At 41.5% G+C, this 18,718-nt stretch overlaps 2 protein-coding genes and 2 non-coding genes across 5 annotated transcripts; 1 reads left to right on the forward strand and 3 right to left on the reverse strand.

Moving 5' to 3' along the window:
* Positions 1-11,839: 11,839 nt before the first annotated feature.
* Trnad-guc (transfer RNA aspartic acid (anticodon GUC)) lies at positions 11,840-11,911 on the reverse strand. The gene has a single exon. It is a non-coding gene; the product is annotated as a tRNA-Asp (tRNA).
* Positions 11,912-12,927: 1,016 nt separating this feature from the next.
* Positions 12,928-12,999, reverse strand: Trnad-guc (transfer RNA aspartic acid (anticodon GUC)). Its single transcript has one exon. It is a non-coding gene; the product is annotated as a tRNA-Asp (tRNA).
* Positions 13,000-13,360: 361 nt separating this feature from the next.
* Positions 13,361-15,659, forward strand: LOC135500730 (uncharacterized). Of its 2 annotated transcripts, none has more exons than XM_064792362.1 (5): positions 13,361-13,383; positions 13,709-13,798; positions 14,125-14,292; positions 14,874-15,013; positions 15,387-15,659. In XM_064792362.1, the coding sequence occupies exons 1-5, from the start codon at positions 13,377-13,379 to the stop codon at positions 15,474-15,476; spliced, it is 495 nt and encodes a 164-aa protein (XP_064648432.1). In that variant the 5' UTR covers positions 13,361-13,376; the 3' UTR covers positions 15,477-15,659. The 2 variants fall into 2 exon arrangements, with proteins under 2 accessions (XP_064648432.1, XP_064648433.1); XM_064792363.1 differs by lacking the exon at positions 13,361-13,383 and adding an exon at positions 13,427-13,526.
* Positions 15,660-15,735: 76 nt separating this feature from the next.
* LOC135500726 (mucin-5AC-like) lies at positions 15,736-18,704 on the reverse strand. The gene is made up of 4 exons (XM_064792357.1): positions 18,287-18,704; positions 17,947-18,055; positions 16,254-17,285; positions 15,736-16,013 (listed from the first exon to the last, which is right to left on the reverse strand). The coding sequence occupies exons 2-4, from the start codon at positions 18,002-18,004 to the stop codon at positions 15,943-15,945; spliced, it is 1,161 nt and encodes a 386-aa protein (XP_064648427.1). The 5' UTR covers positions 18,005-18,055; positions 18,287-18,704; the 3' UTR covers positions 15,736-15,942.
* Positions 18,705-18,718: the final 14 nt, after the last annotated feature.

Raw genomic sequence — 18,718 nt, forward strand, 5'->3', positions numbered from 1 at the left:
TCATACGCTCTCTATTACAGTAAACCAATCATGACGTAGCTTCCGGTTTCAATTTGGAAGCTGATATTCTGACAACTACGAATAAAATCAACGATTTCTCTGAAATTATTCTTCTGATCGCGATCTAGTTTGCTAGCGATTGTTCAAAAAGGCATTTAGACAAAAGTACCTAACTCTGGGTTCAAAAGATTGCGAAAAAGTCATAAAAATTTCGTCGGAATGTTGGAAAGATTTTACCCTGTACAAAATGTACACGAGATGCACATACATGACAAATGCATGAGAGGATCAGAAATGTACACAAAAATGAGAAGGTATAAGAGTATTTTTAAGGTAAAAGGGGTCTTTTTAAAGGGAGAAGAGGCTTGGGCCTTTAGAGTGCTCCCATTGCTCTTGATCTAGACCTTTTTTGCACTGCGGATAAACTGAACTGGTCCTCAAAATCTAGGCCTATGTACCCCATCATCATCATCATGTTCACCCAGAGACCCCGAGCACAGCAGATGCACCATTTTGACCTGCCGCAGAACACCGTTGGCATGGCTCGTCTCAATGTTCGGAAGAGGAAGAAGCCAGCACCAGCAGCTCAAGGCAGCAGCAACCCTGTGTCCACACCAGCATGTACCCTGCCTCTACCGATCCTGCCTCTACCAATCCAGCCACGCCAGAACTTGCCTCAACCAATCCTGATAGCACCAAGACCAAGCACCACACCGTAGTTCCAGTTCCCTCAAATTTTCATGTGTCCTATGCCAGTCCATCCTGAGATTCCAGCACCCCAGATGCCAACTCAACAAGTGCGACCAGTGCCAGCCTTTCCTCCCGCTCCACGGTTGAGGTCTGCACAAGAAGTGTCCCGTAGCCAGCAATATTACAGAAAAAGGAAGGGAAATCCAACCAGGCAGTACATCAAGAAGACGATGCACAAGATCTGTTCAAAGTTCGTCAGGAATGCGACGCTTGTTCGACATGCCTGTCGCAACTTCGTCGACAGGAATTCACCAAAGACAATTGCTTTTAATATCAGACCTACGACGGAAATTCGATGCTACTCTTTTTCCCAATACGCCAGAGGTTCGACTGTCTGATTTTTTCTTAACCCTCAGGAAGCGACACTAATCCGGCGTCGCATTAGCGTCGACCCCTGAGGTGGGGGGGTCAGAGTTAGAATTGACCGCTGCATGATGTCTAGTGGGTAGAATCTAATATATATTTGGCTGCACACGCTAGTGTTAATACAAACTCAAGTGAAAAACTACAAAAAAAGACAAAACCATTTTGAGGACTATTAACAGTGCAACAAAAAACATTTTGTTCCTATGGTGTAATGGTAACACACTTATCACTTTGATGATATGGGATCTGGGTTCGAATCCTAGTGGGAACTAATTTTGGCACTGCTGAATAGGACTTGAATGGTAAAAATAAGTAAGTTTTCTACAAATTTTAAAGAAAACATCACTAAAATCTGAAAACCCCGCATTATTCTTAGATATTTTCCTCGCATTCTGGAACCGGGGCTACTTTTCTTTGGGTAATGGTTTGGATGCATTGTTGATTTCTGCCCCATCATATTGCCCAAGAGTTCATAAAATCATGTGAATCTCGCCTTTGAAAGTCCTTAAAACTTGCTATCACTTTGAATGGGAACCCTGAGTCACTTTGCTTTTTATTATTATACGTTATACGCCCGTGTATAATGGTATGGCACTCGGTGTCCGTCTGTCCATCTGTCTGTCCATTAACTTTTCCTTGTCCGTGCGATAACTCAAATTCTAGATCACGTAAATTTACCAAACTTGGTTTGTAGGATACTAGTTTAGTTAAGGCCCAAAGAAGCCTATTGATTTTGAGGTCATAGGTCAAGGTCACAATGGGCGTATACTGTGCTCGCTCTGTGTAGCTCTTGTTAAGTGATGAAATCAGAAACTGCTATTTCTAACCAAGGCATAAAAGAAATGCTCCTCGTGGATTTCAGATTGACTTCATTTGTAATTTTGTTCTCATTTTCATTTGCCGGATTGAAAGAAATCTAGCAATTCCCATGATTCCATTCAATTCAGCATGAAATGTAGCTAGCAAATGGTAAAATTCAAATGAAAATCAGCAAGAAATAACTCTGTGTAAAAATGCCTTCACAAAAGTTAACATAGTCTTTTCAGACCTCTGAAACTGAGTCTGTGTCAAGCTTGTTAAAGGACATTTTCAAAATGTGAAATTAGACTGCAATATTAATCACTTTTCATTCATGATTTACCAAAAAACTAAAAAACAACATCCTCCAACATAGTTTGTAAACAGAAGCATGTGGCTTTCTATATTTTGACAGAAAGACAGAGCTGCCACCTATAATGTTTCCATATTTGGAAATTTTAAGACAAAGCCCACCGAAAACATTGTCAGGGACGCCGTGCGCGGGTCTCCCGCGTGACAGGCGGGGATACTTACCACTATACTACCGAAGATTGCTGAGAGCTTGAAGTCAGATTCCAGATCATACCAAACATGTAGTCCACCCATAAGTGTTATGTGTGATATGGATGAGTTTCTATTTTGTATTAAAAGTGATTTTCTTCTGTCAGTAACAGAATCTTAGTAGATTTTCTAGTCAACTCCAATCAATTTTGATGTGAAGTTCATATTAATGAATATTTATAATGCTCTATTGAAATAAATAGACTTAGTAAAAGAAGTAGCAGCAATGACTTGGAAAATGCGGCTGGAAAATATTAAAAATCTATGCCTCTCCGGCCGGGAATCGTGCGCATGGACTCACGCAAAGTTTTCTTGAAATATTTATGAATGTCGACCAATGAAAAGCCACGATTGGCGAGGAACATTCATAAAATTTCATAAAATCTAACCAATCATACGCTCTCTATTACAGTAAACCAATCATGACGTAGCTTCCGGTTTCAATTTGGAAGCTGATATTCTGACAACTACGAATAAAATCAACGATTTCTCTGAAATTATTCTTCTGATCGCGATCTAGTTTGCTAGCGATTGTTCAAAAAGGTATTTAGACAAAAGTACCTAACTCTGGGTTCAAAAGATTGCGAAAAAGTCATAAAAATTTCGTCGGAATGTTGGAAAGATTTTACCCTGTACAAAATGTACACGAGATGCACATACATGACAAATGCATGAGAGGATCAGAAATGTACACAAAAACGAGAAGGTATAAGAGTATTTTTAAGGTAAAAGGGGTCTTTTTAAAGGGAGAAGAGGCTTGGGCCTTTAGAGTGCTCCCATTGCTCTTGATCTAGACCTTTTTTGCACTGCGGATAAACTGAACTGGTCCTCAAAATCTAGGCCTATGTACCCCATCATCATCATCATGTTCACCCAGAGACCCCAGCACAGCAGATGCACCATTTTGATCTGCCGCAGAACACCGTTGGCATGGCTCGTCTCAATGTTCGGAAGAGGAAGAAGCCAGCACCAGCAGCTCAAGGCAGCAGCAACCCTGTGTCCACACCAGCATGTACCCTGCCTCTACCGATCCTGCCTCTACCAATCCAGCCACGCCAGAACTTGCCTCAACCAATCCTGATAGCACCAAGACCAAGCACCACACCGTAGTTCCAGTTCCCTCAAATTTTCATGTGTCCTATGCCAGTCCATCCTGAGATTCCAGCACCCCAGATGCCAACTCAACAAGTGCGACCAGTGCCAGCCTTTCCTCCCGCTCCACGGTTGAGGTCTGCACAAGAAGTGTCCCGTAGCCAGCAATATTACAGAAAAAGGAAGGGAAGTCCAACCAGGCAGTACATCAAGAAGACGATGCACAAGATCTGTTCAAAGTTCGTCAGGAATGCGACGCTTGTTCGACATGCCTGTCGCAACTTCGTCGACAGGAATTCACCAAAGACAATTGCTTTTAATATCAGACCTACGACGGAAATTCGATGCTACTCTTTTTCCCAATACGCCAGAGGTTCGACTGTCTGATTTTTTCTTAACCCTCAGGAAGCGACACTAATCCGGCGTCGCATTAGCGTCGACCCCTGAGGTGGGGGGGTCAGAGTTAGAATTGACCGCTGCATGATGTCTAGTGGGTAGAATCTAATATATATTTGGCTGCACACGCTAGTGTTAATACAAACTCAAGTGAAAAACTACAAAAAAAGACAAAACCATTTTGAGGACTATTAACAGTGCAACAAAAAACATTTTGTTCCTATGGTGTAATGGTAACACACTTATCACTTTGATGATATGGGATCTGGGTTCGAATCCTAGTGGGAACTAATTTTGGCACTGCTGAATAGGACTTGAATGGTAAAAATAAGTAAGTTTTCTACAAATTTTAAAGAAAACATCACTAAAATCTGAAAACCCCGCATTATTCTTAGATATTTTCCTCGCATTCTGGAACCGGGGCTACTTTTCTTTGGGTAATGGTTTGGATGCATTGTTGATTTCTGCCCCATCATATTGCCCAAGAGTTCATAAAATCATGTGAATCTCGCCTTTGAAAGTCCTTAAAACTTGCTATCACTTTGAATGGGAACCCTGAGTCACTTTGCTTTTTATTATTATACGTTATACGCCCGTGTATAATGGTATGGCACTCGGTGTCCGTCTGTCCATCTGTCTGTCCATTAACTTTTCCTTGTCCGTGCGATAACTCAAATTCTAGATCACGTAAATTTACCAAACTTGGTTTGTAGGATACTAGTTTAGTTAAGGCCCAAAGAAGCCTATTGATTTTGAGGTCATAGGTCAAGGTCACAATGGGCGTATACTGTGCTCGCTCTGTGTAGCTCTTGTTAAGTGATGAAATCAGAAACTGCTATTTCTAACCAAGGCATAAAAGAAATGCTCCTCGTGGATTTCAGATTGACTTCATTTGTAATTTTGTTCTCATTTTCATTTGCCGGATTGAAAGAAATCTAGCAATTCCCATGATTCCATTCAATTCAGCATGAAATGTAGCTAGCAAATGGTAAAATTCAAATGAAAATCAGCAAGAAATAACTCTGTGTAAAAATGCCTTCACAAAAGTTAACATAGTCTTTTCAGACCTCTGAAACTGAGTCTGTGTCAAGCTTGTTAAAGGACATTTTCAAAATGTGAAATTAGACTGCAATATTAATCACTTTTCATTCATGATTTACCAAAAAACTAAAAAACAACATCCTCCAACATAGTTTGTAAACAGAAGCATGTGGCTTTCTATATTTTGACAGAAAGACAGAGCTGCCACCTATAATGTTTCCATATTTGGAAATTTTAAGACAAAGCCCACCGAAAACATTGTCAGGGACGCCGTGCGCATGGACTCACGCAAAGTTTTCTTGAAATATTTATGAATGTCGACCAATGAAAAGCCACGATTGGCGAGGAACATTCATAAAATTTCATAAAATCTAACCAATCATACGCTCTCTATTACAGTAAACCAATCATGACGTAGCTTCCGGTTTCAATTTGGAAGCTGATATTCTGACAACTACGAATAAAATCAACGATTTCTCTGAAATTATTCTTCTGATCGCGATCTAGTTTGCTAGCGATTGTTCAAAAAGGCATTTAGACAAAAGTACCTAACTCTGGGTTCAAAAGATTGCGAAAAAGTCATAAAAATTTCGTCGGAATGTTGGAAAGATTTTACCCTGTACAAAATGTACACGAGATGCACATACATGACAAATGCATGAGAGGATCAGAAATGTACACAAAAATGAGAAGGTATAAGAGTATTTTTAAGGTAAAAGGGGTCTTTTTAAAGGGAGAAGAGGCTTGGGCCTTTAGAGTGCTCCCATTGCTCTTGATCTAGACCTTTTTTGCACTGCGGATAAACTGAACTGGTCCTCAAAATCTAGGCCTATGTACCCCATCATCATCATCATGTTCACCCAGAGACCCCGAGCACAGCAGATGCACCATTTTGACCTGCCGCAGAACACCGTTGGCATGGCTCGTCTCAATGTTCGGAAGAGGAAGAAGCCAGCACCAGCAGCTCAAGGCAGCAGCAACCCTGTGTCCACACCAGCATGTACCCTGCCTCTACCGATCCTGCCTCTACCAATCCAGCCACGCCAGAACTTGCCTCAACCAATCCTGATAGCACCAAGACCAAGCACCACACCGTAGTTCCAGTTCCCTCAAATTTTCATGTGTCCTATGCCAGTCCATCCTGAGATTCCAGCACCCCAGATGCCAACTCAACAAGTGCGACCAGTGCCAGCCTTTCCTCCCGCTCCACGGTTGAGGTCTGCACAAGAAGTGTCCCGTAGCCAGCAATATTACAGAAAAAGGAAGGGAAATCCAACCAGGCAGTACATCAAGAAGACGATGCACAAGATCTGTTCAAAGTTCGTCAGGAATGCGACGCTTGTTCGACATGCCTGTCGCAACTTCGTCGACAGGAATTCACCAAAGACAATTGCTTTTAATATCAGACCTACGACGGAAATTCGATGCTACTCTTTTTCCCAATACGCCAGAGGTTCGACTGTCTGATTTTTTCTTAACCCTCAGGAAGCGACACTAATCCGGCGTCGCATTAGCGTCGACCCCTGAGGTGGGGGGGTCAGAGTTAGAATTGACCGCTGCATGATGTCTAGTGGGTAGAATCTAATATATATTTGGCTGCACACGCTAGTGTTAATACAAACTCAAGTGAAAAACTACAAAAAAAGACAAAACCATTTTGAGGACTATTAACAGTGCAACAAAAAACATTTTGTTCCTATGGTGTAATGGTAACACACTTATCACTTTGATGATATGGGATCTGGGTTCGAATCCTAGTGGGAACTAATTTTGGCACTGCTGAATAGGACTTGAATGGTAAAAATAAGTAAGTTTTCTACAAATTTTAAAGAAAACATCACTAAAATCTGAAAACCCCGCATTATTCTTAGATATTTTCCTCGCATTCTGGAACCGGGGCTACTTTTCTTTGGGTAATGGTTTGGATGCATTGTTGATTTCTGCCCCATCATATTGCCCAAGAGTTCATAAAATCATGTGAATCTCGCCTTTGAAAGTCCTTAAAACTTGCTATCACTTTGAATGGGAACCCTGAGTCACTTTGCTTTTTATTATTATACGTTATACGCCCGTGTATAATGGTATGGCACTCGGTGTCCGTCTGTCCATCTGTCTGTCCATTAACTTTTCCTTGTCCGTGCGATAACTCAAATTCTAGATCACGTAAATTTACCAAACTTGGTTTGTAGGATACTAGTTTAGTTAAGGCCCAAAGAAGCCTATTGATTTTGAGGTCATAGGTCAAGGTCACAATGGGCGTATACTGTGCTCGCTCTGTGTAGCTCTTGTTAAGTGATGAAATCAGAAACTGCTATTTCTAACCAAGGCATAAAAGAAATGCTCCTCGTGGATTTCAGATTGACTTCATTTGTAATTTTGTTCTCATTTTCATTTGCCGGATTGAAAGAAATCTAGCAATTCCCATGATTCCATTCAATTCAGCATGAAATGTAGCTAGCAAATGGTAAAATTCAAATGAAAATCAGCAAGAAATAACTCTGTGTAAAAATGCCTTCACAAAAGTTAACATAGTCTTTTCAGACCTCTGAAACTGAGTCTGTGTCAAGCTTGTTAAAGGACATTTTCAAAATGTGAAATTAGACTGCAATATTAATCACTTTTCATTCATGATTTACCAAAAAACTAAAAAACAACATCCTCCAACATAGTTTGTAAACAGAAGCATGTGGCTTTCTATATTTTGACAGAAAGACAGAGCTGCCACCTATAATGTTTCCATATTTGGAAATTTTAAGACAAAGCCCACCGAAAACATTGTCAGGGACGCCGTGCGCGGGTCTCCCGCGTGACAGGCGGGGATACTTACCACTATACTACCGAAGATTGCTGAGAGCTTGAAGTCAGATTCCAGATCATACCAAACATGTAGTCCACCCATAAGTGTTATGTGTGATATGGATGAGTTTCTATTTTGTATTAAAAGTGATTTTCTTCTGTCAGTAACAGAATCTTAGTAGATTTTCTAGTCAACTCCAATCAATTTTGATGTGAAGTTCATATTAATGAATATTTATAATGCTCTATTGAAATAAATAGACTTAGTAAAAGAAGTAGCAGCAATGACTTGGAAAATGCGGCTGGAAAATATTAAAAATCTATGCCTCTCCGGCCGGGAATCGTGCGCATGGACTCACGCAAAGTTTTCTTGAAATATTTATGAATGTCGACCAATGAAAAGCCACGATTGGCGAGGAACATTCATAAAATTTCATAAAATCTAACCAATCATACGCTCTCTATTACAGTAAACCAATCATGACGTAGCTTCCGGTTTCAATTTGGAAGCTGATATTCTGACAACTACGAATAAAATCAACGATTTCTCTGAAATTATTCTTCTGATCGCGATCTAGTTTGCTAGCGATTGTTCAAAAAGGTATTTAGACAAAAGTACCTAACTCTGGGTTCAAAAGATTGCGAAAAAGTCATAAAAATTTCGTCGGAATGTTGGAAAGATTTTACCCTGTACAAAATGTACACGAGATGCACATACATGACAAATGCATGAGAGGATCAGAAATGTACACAAAAACGAGAAGGTATAAGAGTATTTTTAAGGTAAAAGGGGTCTTTTTAAAGGGAGAAGAGGCTTGGGCCTTTAGAGTGCTCCCATTGCTCTTGATCTAGACCTTTTTTGCACTGCGGATAAACTGAACTGGTCCTCAAAATCTAGGCCTATGTACCCCATCATCATCATCATGTTCACCCAGAGACCCCAGCACAGCAGATGCACCATTTTGATCTGCCGCAGAACACCGTTGGCATGGCTCGTCTCAATGTTCGGAAGAGGAAGAAGCCAGCACCAGCAGCTCAAGGCAGCAGCAACCCTGTGTCCACACCAGCATGTACCCTGCCTCTACCGATCCTGCCTCTACCAATCCAGCCACGCCAGAACTTGCCTCAACCAATCCTGATAGCACCAAGACCAAGCACCACACCGTAGTTCCAGTTCCCTCAAATTTTCATGTGTCCTATGCCAGTCCATCCTGAGATTCCAGCACCCCAGATGCCAACTCAACAAGTGCGACCAGTGCCAGCCTTTCCTCCCGCTCCACGGTTGAGGTCTGCACAAGAAGTGTCCCGTAGCCAGCAATATTACAGAAAAAGGAAGGGAAGTCCAACCAGGCAGTACATCAAGAAGACGATGCACAAGATCTGTTCAAAGTTCGTCAGGAATGCGACGCTTGTTCGACATGCCTGTCGCAACTTCGTCGACAGGAATTCACCAAAGACAATTGCTTTTAATATCAGACCTACGACGGAAATTCGATGCTACTCTTTTTCCCAATACGCCAGAGGTTCGACTGTCTGATTTTTTCTTAACCCTCAGGAAGCGACACTAATCCGGCGTCGCATTAGCGTCGACCCCTGAGGTGGGGGGGTCAGAGTTAGAATTGACCGCTGCATGATGTCTAGTGGGTAGAATCTAATATATATTTGGCTGCACACGCTAGTGTTAATACAAACTCAAGTGAAAAACTACAAAAAAAGACAAAACCATTTTGAGGACTATTAACAGTGCAACAAAAAACATTTTGTTCCTATGGTGTAATGGTAACACACTTATCACTTTGATGATATGGGATCTGGGTTCGAATCCTAGTGGGAACTAATTTTGGCACTGCTGAATAGGACTTGAATGGTAAAAATAAGTAAGTTTTCTACAAATTTTAAAGAAAACATCACTAAAATCTGAAAACCCCGCATTATTCTTAGATATTTTCCTCGCATTCTGGAACCGGGGCTACTTTTCTTTGGGTAATGGTTTGGATGCATTGTTGATTTCTGCCCCATCATATTGCCCAAGAGTTCATAAAATCATGTGAATCTCGCCTTTGAAAGTCCTTAAAACTTGCTATCACTTTGAATGGGAACCCTGAGTCACTTTGCTTTTTATTATTATACGTTATACGCCCGTGTATAATGGTATGGCACTCGGTGTCCGTCTGTCCATCTGTCTGTCCATTAACTTTTCCTTGTCCGTGCGATAACTCAAATTCTAGATCACGTAAATTTACCAAACTTGGTTTGTAGGATACTAGTTTAGTTAAGGCCCAAAGAAGCCTATTGATTTTGAGGTCATAGGTCAAGGTCACAATGGGCGTATACTGTGCTCGCTCTGTGTAGCTCTTGTTAAGTGATGAAATCAGAAACTGCTATTTCTAACCAAGGCATAAAAGAAATGCTCCTCGTGGATTTCAGATTGACTTCATTTGTAATTTTGTTCTCATTTTCATTTGCCGGATTGAAAGAAATCTAGCAATTCCCATGATTCCATTCAATTCAGCATGAAATGTAGCTAGCAAATGGTAAAATTCAAATGAAAATCAGCAAGAAATAACTCTGTGTAAAAATGCCTTCACAAAAGTTAACATAGTCTTTTCAGACCTCTGAAACTGAGTCTGTGTCAAGCTTGTTAAAGGACATTTTCAAAATGTGAAATTAGACTGCAATATTAATCACTTTTCATTCATGATTTACCAAAAAACTAAAAAACAACATCCTCCAACATAGTTTGTAAACAGAAGCATGTGGCTTTCTATATTTTGACAGAAAGACAGAGCTGCCACCTATAATGTTTCCATATTTGGAAATTTTAAGACAAAGCCCACCGAAAACATTGTCAGGGACGCCGTGCGCGGGTCTCCCGCGTGACAGGCGGGGATACTTACCACTATACTACCGAAGATTGCTGAGAGCTTGAAGTCAGATTCCAGATCATACGAAACATGTAGTCCACCCATAAGTGTTATGTATGATATGGATGAGTTTCTATTTTGTATTAAAAGTGATTTTCTTCTGTCAGTCACAGAATCATAGTAGATTTTCTAGTCAACTCCAATCAATTTTGATGTGAAGTTCATATTAATTACTATTTACTAGCATATTGCCATGGAGCGGGCAAAGTTGAAATGTAATATACATTAGTTAAATGGGCACGATGATTGAACGACATTAAATTTCTAACGTTACTGAAGTTTTATTAAAGGTTAAACACGCAATGAACTGCATTTAGGGACTTATTTCTGCTATCTACATGCAACCCCCAATAGATTGATTGGAGTACGCTATTTTACACAATGCATTGAGACCAGTGACAGCAGGTCCTATTCCAAATAAGGCCCTCACATATTAGGCATATCACCTACCCACTCCCGTACCCAATGCCACTGTCGGACCAAAGCCAGGTGCATGGAGAGATGCAGAACGCAATTCAAACTGACAACATCAGTCAGTAAAGAATAAATCAAAGAGCAAGCGCTGGCCACTGTACATATTTTGTCCATCCTGGCATAACTGTTTATTGATACCCTGACTGCATGTTCCGGTAGGCCACTCTGCAGAATTTGCCTCATCACTCAGGTCAGTGTTTCTCGAATAGAACTAAAATAGAATAGGCTAATCATTAATCTCCCTGCTAATACCCTGCACCATGGACCAGGTTGTGTAGCACTACATACGTGCTGGAAGCTAATACTGATGTGGCAGGGAGAATATGCGTGAAATTTGTGTATGCTTTTGAAAATGAGCGGACGTGCTCTCTGAAAAGTTGTTATTTATTCTAAAACCACGAAGATATTCGACGTATGACACCCTCAGTGACACTCTTACGTATGATCCAGACCTACGAAGCCAAAGGTTGCAAGAATTCGACGCATTTCCAAGGCCCAATTTTGAAACAAAAATTACCTCCTTTAGCGGCCACAACGCGCATTATAGTATAGATAATGCTCTAATGAAATAAATAGACTTAGGAATAGAAGCAGCAGCAATAACTAGGAAAATGCGGAAGGAAAATATTAAAAATGTACGCCTCTCCGGCCGGGAATCGAACCCGGGTCTCCCGCGTGACAGGCGGGGATACTTACCACTATACTACCGAAGATTGCTGAGAGCTTGAAGTCAGATTCCACATCATACGAAACATGTAGTCCACCCATAAGACGTCGTTTTGGACTAATTTTGTTTTGTTGGTGTAACTAAGAAATCAAGTGATAAAAGTTTTTAAATATTGTCTTGAAAGACCCCCCCCCCCCCCCATGGCTTTAATATGGAAACCAGCTGGTGATATTGGTGGTGGAGCTTAAATCTAGGTCAAAACCGCTTCGCTTTGGCCTTTATCTCAAGGCTTGCTCCACACCCTGCGCCTGCCACAGCAGAGCCGACTTGACGATTCACTGTGATTTCCCAAAAAAATTTCATTAGCCTCCGTTTGAGCTTAGAGTCTGGTTACTCTAAGGTTTGAGTGAAGAAATAAGTGGCATTTCTCATTCACTTGGAGCAAAAAAGTGGCCGTGATATCTTCAGTCGGGCACACATTCATATGCAACACTTGCAGACACTGGGAAGACCATCCCGAATTGCTCTTGTAAGAGTTGATCATGTACCGCCATCCATTTTGGCTAGACCTCCAAATCCCAAGCAAACGTAGTGGGCTTGGGTCTGTTCTCTTTGTTTTCCAGAGAACAGCCTCAAGGGATATTATTCACTAAAAGTTCTAGCCACTACGTTTTGCAGGAGTTCTTATTGCTCTATGATTTCAAATTCTAGCCATTACGTTTTGCAATTGCTTTATGATTTCAAATTCTAGCCACTACGTTTTGCAGGAGTTCCAATTGCTTTATGATTTCAAATACTAGCCACTACGTTTTGCAGGAGTTCCAATTGCTTTATGATTTTAAATTCTAGCCAAAATGGCGGTGCCTACCAGTCAACCCTTTATGGCCAATTTCGCTTCTTAGGCATGACACCCTCAAAAATCTCATCTGGCTCTGTGTCAAGAATGTGCATCTCAATCCGCCACTCGCCTTTACTGTGTTGATGCAACTTTTGGAAATAAGCACTATTAATCTTAGCAAAAGAAGCAGCAGCAATAACAAGGAAATTATTAAAAATGTATGCCTCTCCGGCCGGGAATCGAACCCGGGTCTCCCGCGTGACAGGCGGGGATACTTACCACTATACTACCGAAGATTGCTGAAAGCTTGAGGCGAAAATGGCATTATTCAACTCGCATGGCCTTTGGAAACGTTCGGGAGGATTCGGGCTGACGACGTCGGGCGAAGTTGTATGGCGCTAAATTTAAAAATGTAAATGGAATGTTGCTGGATAATCTGCGGAAAGGGGAGGGGGCAACGTAATAAATGCCGACCAGGCGTGTTTGTGTGACAAACTGCTGGTCACTAGTGACGGCTCGTGGCATTCCGTTTTGCATGAAAGTATTTGTTGGGGCAGATGGAATAGACTGGCAGGAAACGATCGGCAAAGTAAACAAGACATTGATTTAGCTGATATTTACTTCATCTGTTCCTTGTCTTGGCGACCATCACTCACAGGTTGGAGATCGCGCCATGGAGCGTAAGATTGATCTTTTAGTATATTTATTTGATGGTGATGTAGATGTGTGTATTTGCTTGCTTTCAAGGCCGAGGATCTTATCCAGTTTTAGTTTTACATTCAGAAATTCTATCGTAAAGCGGATAAGACAACCTGATCAGCAAGTAGGTGTATAGGACTATACCAGATCGATTTTAATGTGCAAGCACGAATCGTTTCAGTCGACCCCCAGATGTGAGAGACCCCTGTCGGTGACATTGTTTATACCCTAAATCTGACCTACCTGGCCCCTGCCTTTAGTCTCCCTTTAAAGTATAAAAGTGTTGTTGCTTTTTTGTGGTTTCAGTGCGACGAATAGAACAATTCAGGATGATTGCGGTTTTATTGCTGCTCCTTCCATTAGTAACCGTGGACGCCAAGTGCCTTGCCAAAGAACGTGGGTATACAGTAATTGTTTGTGTAGCCCCTACCCCTATACCCCCCCCCCCGCTAATACGGTCCTGGGAGCGAAGCGATCTTAGTATCGCTGTCAGTAAATCAGGTCTGCAACACATACAGTACATTTAGAATGATTGATTTGGCTGCTGACTATATCAACTGACCATAAACGCAACGAACGTGACTAACGCTGTCATCTAACTGCAATTCCCTTTTCACCAGTACCAAGCTCCTACCTTAGTAATTTTCGAGTTCGTTGACGCTCGTTGAGTTGACGTTGACGCTCGATCAGTTGCAGGCCGATATGTGTTGTGTTTGTTTCAGATGTATACACTGAGTGTAAGAAGGACTTGTCTCCAGTTGAGGATGTATTCTGCGGACCTCCAAAATCGAATTGTTCTACCGACTTTGACTGTCTTGAGCCGGCAGCAAAATGCTGCTTAGATGGCTGCAATGCCGTATGTGTGGAGTTCGAAAATTTGGTCCAACACTGTAAGTTCACGCTGCCTTTCCTAAAGATATCACTAGAAACACCAGCAACCGTATCTAGTAATCCATTAGTTTCCGTAGGGAAGGGGAAGGGAGAGAGAGGGTGATGCGAACGACGCCCCTTATTAATTTACTGTTGCCCGTGTGTTTTTGGACAGCTCCCCCTGCGGTCCGTTCTTTGAAACTGCATGCGGAGCCCATGTAGTCGGTGTCTCTCCGAAGGTCATATGTTCCATGACGGCAGAAAGTGCAAGGCAATGAAACCACTCATGGCATAAATCATTGGTTCAGCCAAAACCTTGCTAATGCTATTTTAGCAATCGGTTTACATTTTTTATCAAGTCATGCCGATGATCCTTGTCTTGAGATGGTACACTCTTTGAGCTTCTGAAAAACCATTAAGGTTTTGCGGCCAACACGAATATGCACCTCGTAGAGGTTTTTTGGTAAAATTAAAACCCCTAAATCCCCTCTAAGGGTTCGTCACTTCGCTGAAAAACATCTACGGGGTGCATATTGTGTGGGGCGAAAAAACAGTCAAGTTTTTCCTAACCTATATTTCTAAGGGTGAGTTCCGTTTGTAGTTTGTAGATCCTGGGACAACTACATTTACCAGCCCGGTGAGGACTACTGGATGCCATGCAAGAAGATGTGCTCCTGCGGTGAGGACGGATACCCCACAAACTGTGTCGCCTCTCCGTGCAGCACGAGTGAGATTCTCAAAGTGAGTTGTATCTGAACTCAAAATTGAAACACCTGTTGTCCATTGCTTGGATGAGGAGTAACGTTTTTCAGTGAAATGAATAAAAACCTGCTTTTTTACCAAAAAGCCTCTAAGGGGTGCATAGTGTAGTGTTGGCCGAAAAATTTTACAGTTGGAAAGTTCCAGTGAACCTTTTATTCTAAGAGATGTGAGATAGCTATGTTGAAAGAAGCTTATGTGGTTTTACTTTTTCATTTCGAATCGGTCTGAGAAAAGTTACATCCGGAAGGCCGAAATAAGATTTCTCGATGTCAACACGTGTCTTCCAAATCCGTCGTCAAAATGCCTCATCGTTCTTGTGCTTGATCAAAATCTGAATCTCTGCTATTTTCAGGAACATTTCATCAGATACAAGCGTAGACTACACTCCAGGAAGAAGCTTCCCAAGGACAAGGTGCTGAGAGAAAAGCGTTGTGTTGGCTAGTATAGATTGGGACATTATTGCATTCGCCAATGAAGGAAACATTGACTTGCGACCTTCTCGCTGATATAGGCAACTGGAGCTGTCGCAGCATGGAAACATTATTCGCCTTTCTTTGTGCTCTGTAGCTCTGTAGCTCTGTATTTCCTTATTTCATTGTTCAAGACAAAAAGTCGTCTCATTTTTAGTTAATTATTTATTAAGAAGATTCATATCCCCGAATGACCAATATGATTAAGCATATCCTATATGCGTATATATATTATATAGGAAACATTAGTCTTTAAGAGATCCAGTACATTGGCAGCATACAAAACCATCTGCCTGATGGAATTTCAGGATGAACATGGTCACATGGCCAACTGTCCGCCATCTTAGTTGTTGCCAGAGGCGCCACCTAGACCAGCCAACCAAACCAGTGACGTTGAAGAACTTTGCACTCGCGATCGCAGTTGAATCACAATACTTCCTATCCGTAGACTCTTCTTTCAAGGCTTCTCCACGAGCTGTCACTTGGATGAAAGAGGACATCTTCAAAATCTGCAAGGTAATATCAGGGATCAAGGCCAAATTAGAACTAAAGGCAGGAGGTTGGCCTACAGATTACTGACATGAAGAGTGTACATGTACTTCGTGAGAAAATGGCACTCGAGTTGCTGTTGATTCACACAGAAAATCCAACAGTTGAACAAAATGTTATACATGGGTTTGATCAGAGAGTACGCCACCAATAAGACAAGAACCTTCAAATAGTCACAAAAACAATTTAATTGTATTTACTTAGTTTTTTATTGATGGGAGCTGTACTTTCTGTTGTCGTCCGCGCCATATGGCTGGTATAAAACTTGGTGTGACGTCCACCCTCTTTGGAGTGGTTGGCTGGTAGTTCAGTCCGGAGTTTACTTGGTGTTGTGGTAAGCGCCGAGCTTGACACAACTCCTGTTGACGGTAGATAGCTGTAGACAGTCGACAGTTGACCGCAGACATTTGGCTTTGTACTTGGTCCAAGGATCCATGTAAATACATCCGTGGGCATATTGACAGTCGGTGTTAGACTAGGTGCCGGAGTCGACAACATTGTAGTATCGGGCAGCACAATAGGTGGTGTAAAAGGCATCGAGCTGAAGACTACCCCAATCGTTGCTGTATATGGTGCTTGTACCCACACAACTGACGTACTGTGTAATACGATCCGTGGTGCTCCTCTGGTCACCGAGCTCGGCAAAATTGCCATTGCGACAGTAGGCAGCACATTGGGTGTTGTACTTGGTCCAAATACCCATGTAACTACATCAGTTGGCATAATGTCTGTCGGTATTGGACTAGGTGCCAGTGTCGACAAAACTTCAGTAGTTGGCTTCACAATAGATGATGGACTATGTGCCGAGATAGAAATTACTCCTGTTCTAGTCGGATAACTCGGCGATATACTAGGTCCTGGGATGGACACGTTAACTGGCAATGTCAAACTTGACATTACTGCTCTGACTTGCGGCACTGACAGTTGTTCAGTTGACGTTACTCTAACTGCTGGCTGCACACTATGATTTGGTATTGAATGGAGTACTTCAGTTGGTGACACTGAAGCTTTCGGCTTCACACTTGGTAATGAACCGAGTACTTTAATGGATGATAATGTAGATGTTGGCTGCAAACCTACACTTTGTAATGAACCATGAACTATACTTAATGATGATGTAACTGTTAGCTGCATACTTGGTAATGAACCAAGTATTTTAGTTGATGATATTGGAGCTTTTTCAACTGACGTAGTTGCTGCAACGTGCTCTCTTGGAGCTGTTGTTGGATCTCCTGTAATAAATTATCAATTGTATCAATGTTAGTAGTGATGAAGCTCGTTGTGTGCTTTGTGTTAAGAACTGTCGCTGTGCCATATATAATTGGTATTAGATAATCTGATGATGAGCTGGCTGACTATCGTGCACCATAACAAGCGATACGCTTGGTGCATATGGGTGTATGGTGATGACCTAGATAAACTGCGTGAATCTGTGAATACCGTGTATGTGTAATTCATATTCAAAAAAATTATACTACCACATTATAACACAAAATGCGTTTCATGATACTCGTGTGCACTATATGCACACATTGAGAAGCACATCAAGGCAAGTTCCTAGCGGTTCTACTCGATGGCGCATAACCTTCTGATCACAACTATCAAATTCATAAAATGCTCTAGCAAAATGTTTGTGACTTGTTCTTAATAATGAACGGGGGATTTTGGTGGAAGAAGCCACTGTCTTCCGATATAGCTGAGGCCGGTGTGTCAGCTAAGAAGAGACAGATGAGATGCTGAACACTTATTAAGCCTGTGTGAGTCTGCGTTCAAATGTGTATATTGAATGTGAACTTTTAAAGAAATTCAAACTGAGACGTCCTGTCGTTTTGTTGGTTTTTCCTACAACCTTTTTTCACCGAAAGAAAAGGTCATGTCGACTGTTATACTTACCCGAATTTGATGCAGCCAAAGCAGCTATTGTGAATAAAAAAACTCCCATCCGCAGCATCTTTTCTCGACGGCGATCTTCTCAGAATTCCCCAAAAAGGGCTATTTTTACCTGGAAGTCAGATGCCGATCAATTGAAATGAAATAAAAGCTTTTTACTGCAACTTTGATAATGTTTTTCACCTGAAAATGCATAACCTTACGCAGTGATACTAGTGTGTGAGGGGCTGTTCTACTCTGACATGCTTGAATATTATCGCTGCTTTTGAGAATGCTGCAAATCAGATGTGGTTCAAGGGAAGTCCGCGAAATTACAAGCTAAAAATTAGAAGCTTCTAGTTACCTCTTTCCTTGTGAGGAGTAATAATGTGTCTGGATGATCGAGTGGCTATAACACGATTTACACAAACTATTCATTGTTGAGTTTGCACCTCGATATAAAATTCCACTGCAGTAATTTGCATTTAGATGTATAAAATGATAATTAGACTTGCACAGCGGGTATTGTCATTCACATAACCGGCAAGGCATATTATGTTCGTGTTATTTATTATTACTTATTATCGTCCCGGCAGCTTACTATCCAGTCAGAACTTGAATGTTATTCCATCAAAGGTGATCGTCAAATTCGGTTTCCTTTGAGTTGAAGTGCCACTCAGCAGAGTAAACGCACATTTTCGTCAAACACAATAGGGAGACAGGAAATACATGGAAACAACCTAATCCTAAATATTTGTGTTGGGGGTTCTCCAAGTCTGCAAACATGTCAACAGGT

Source organism: Lineus longissimus, chromosome 16 (genome assembly GCF_910592395.1).
Source record: "Lineus longissimus chromosome 16, tnLinLong1.2, whole genome shotgun sequence".
NCBI lineage: Eukaryota > Metazoa > Nemertea > Pilidiophora > Heteronemertea > Lineidae > Lineus > Lineus longissimus.

What these genes read in the sequence shown, in the direction of transcription:
- LOC135500726 (XM_064792357.1), bottom strand. Translation starts at nt 18,004, where the DNA reads ATGCTGCGGATGGGAGTTTTTTTATTCACAATAGCTGCTTTGGCTGCA. An exon ending in TTTGGCTGCATCAAATTCGG is followed by an intron (nt 17,286 to 17,946) that starts GTAAGTATAACA and finishes AATTTATTACAG; the next exon opens with GAGATCCAACAACAGCTCCA. An exon ending in TCCCATCAATAAAAAACTAA is followed by an intron (nt 16,014 to 16,253) that starts GTAAATACAATT and finishes ATTACCTTGCAG; the next exon opens with ATTTTGAAGATGTCCTCTTT.
- LOC135500730 (XM_064792362.1), top strand. An exon ending in CAAGTGCCTTGCCAAAGAAC is followed by an intron (nt 13,799 to 14,124) that starts GTGGGTATACAG and finishes TGTTTGTTTCAG; the next exon opens with ATGTATACACTGAGTGTAAG. An exon ending in GCACGAGTGAGATTCTCAAA is followed by an intron (nt 15,014 to 15,386) that starts GTGAGTTGTATC and finishes TGCTATTTTCAG; the next exon opens with GAACATTTCATCAGATACAA.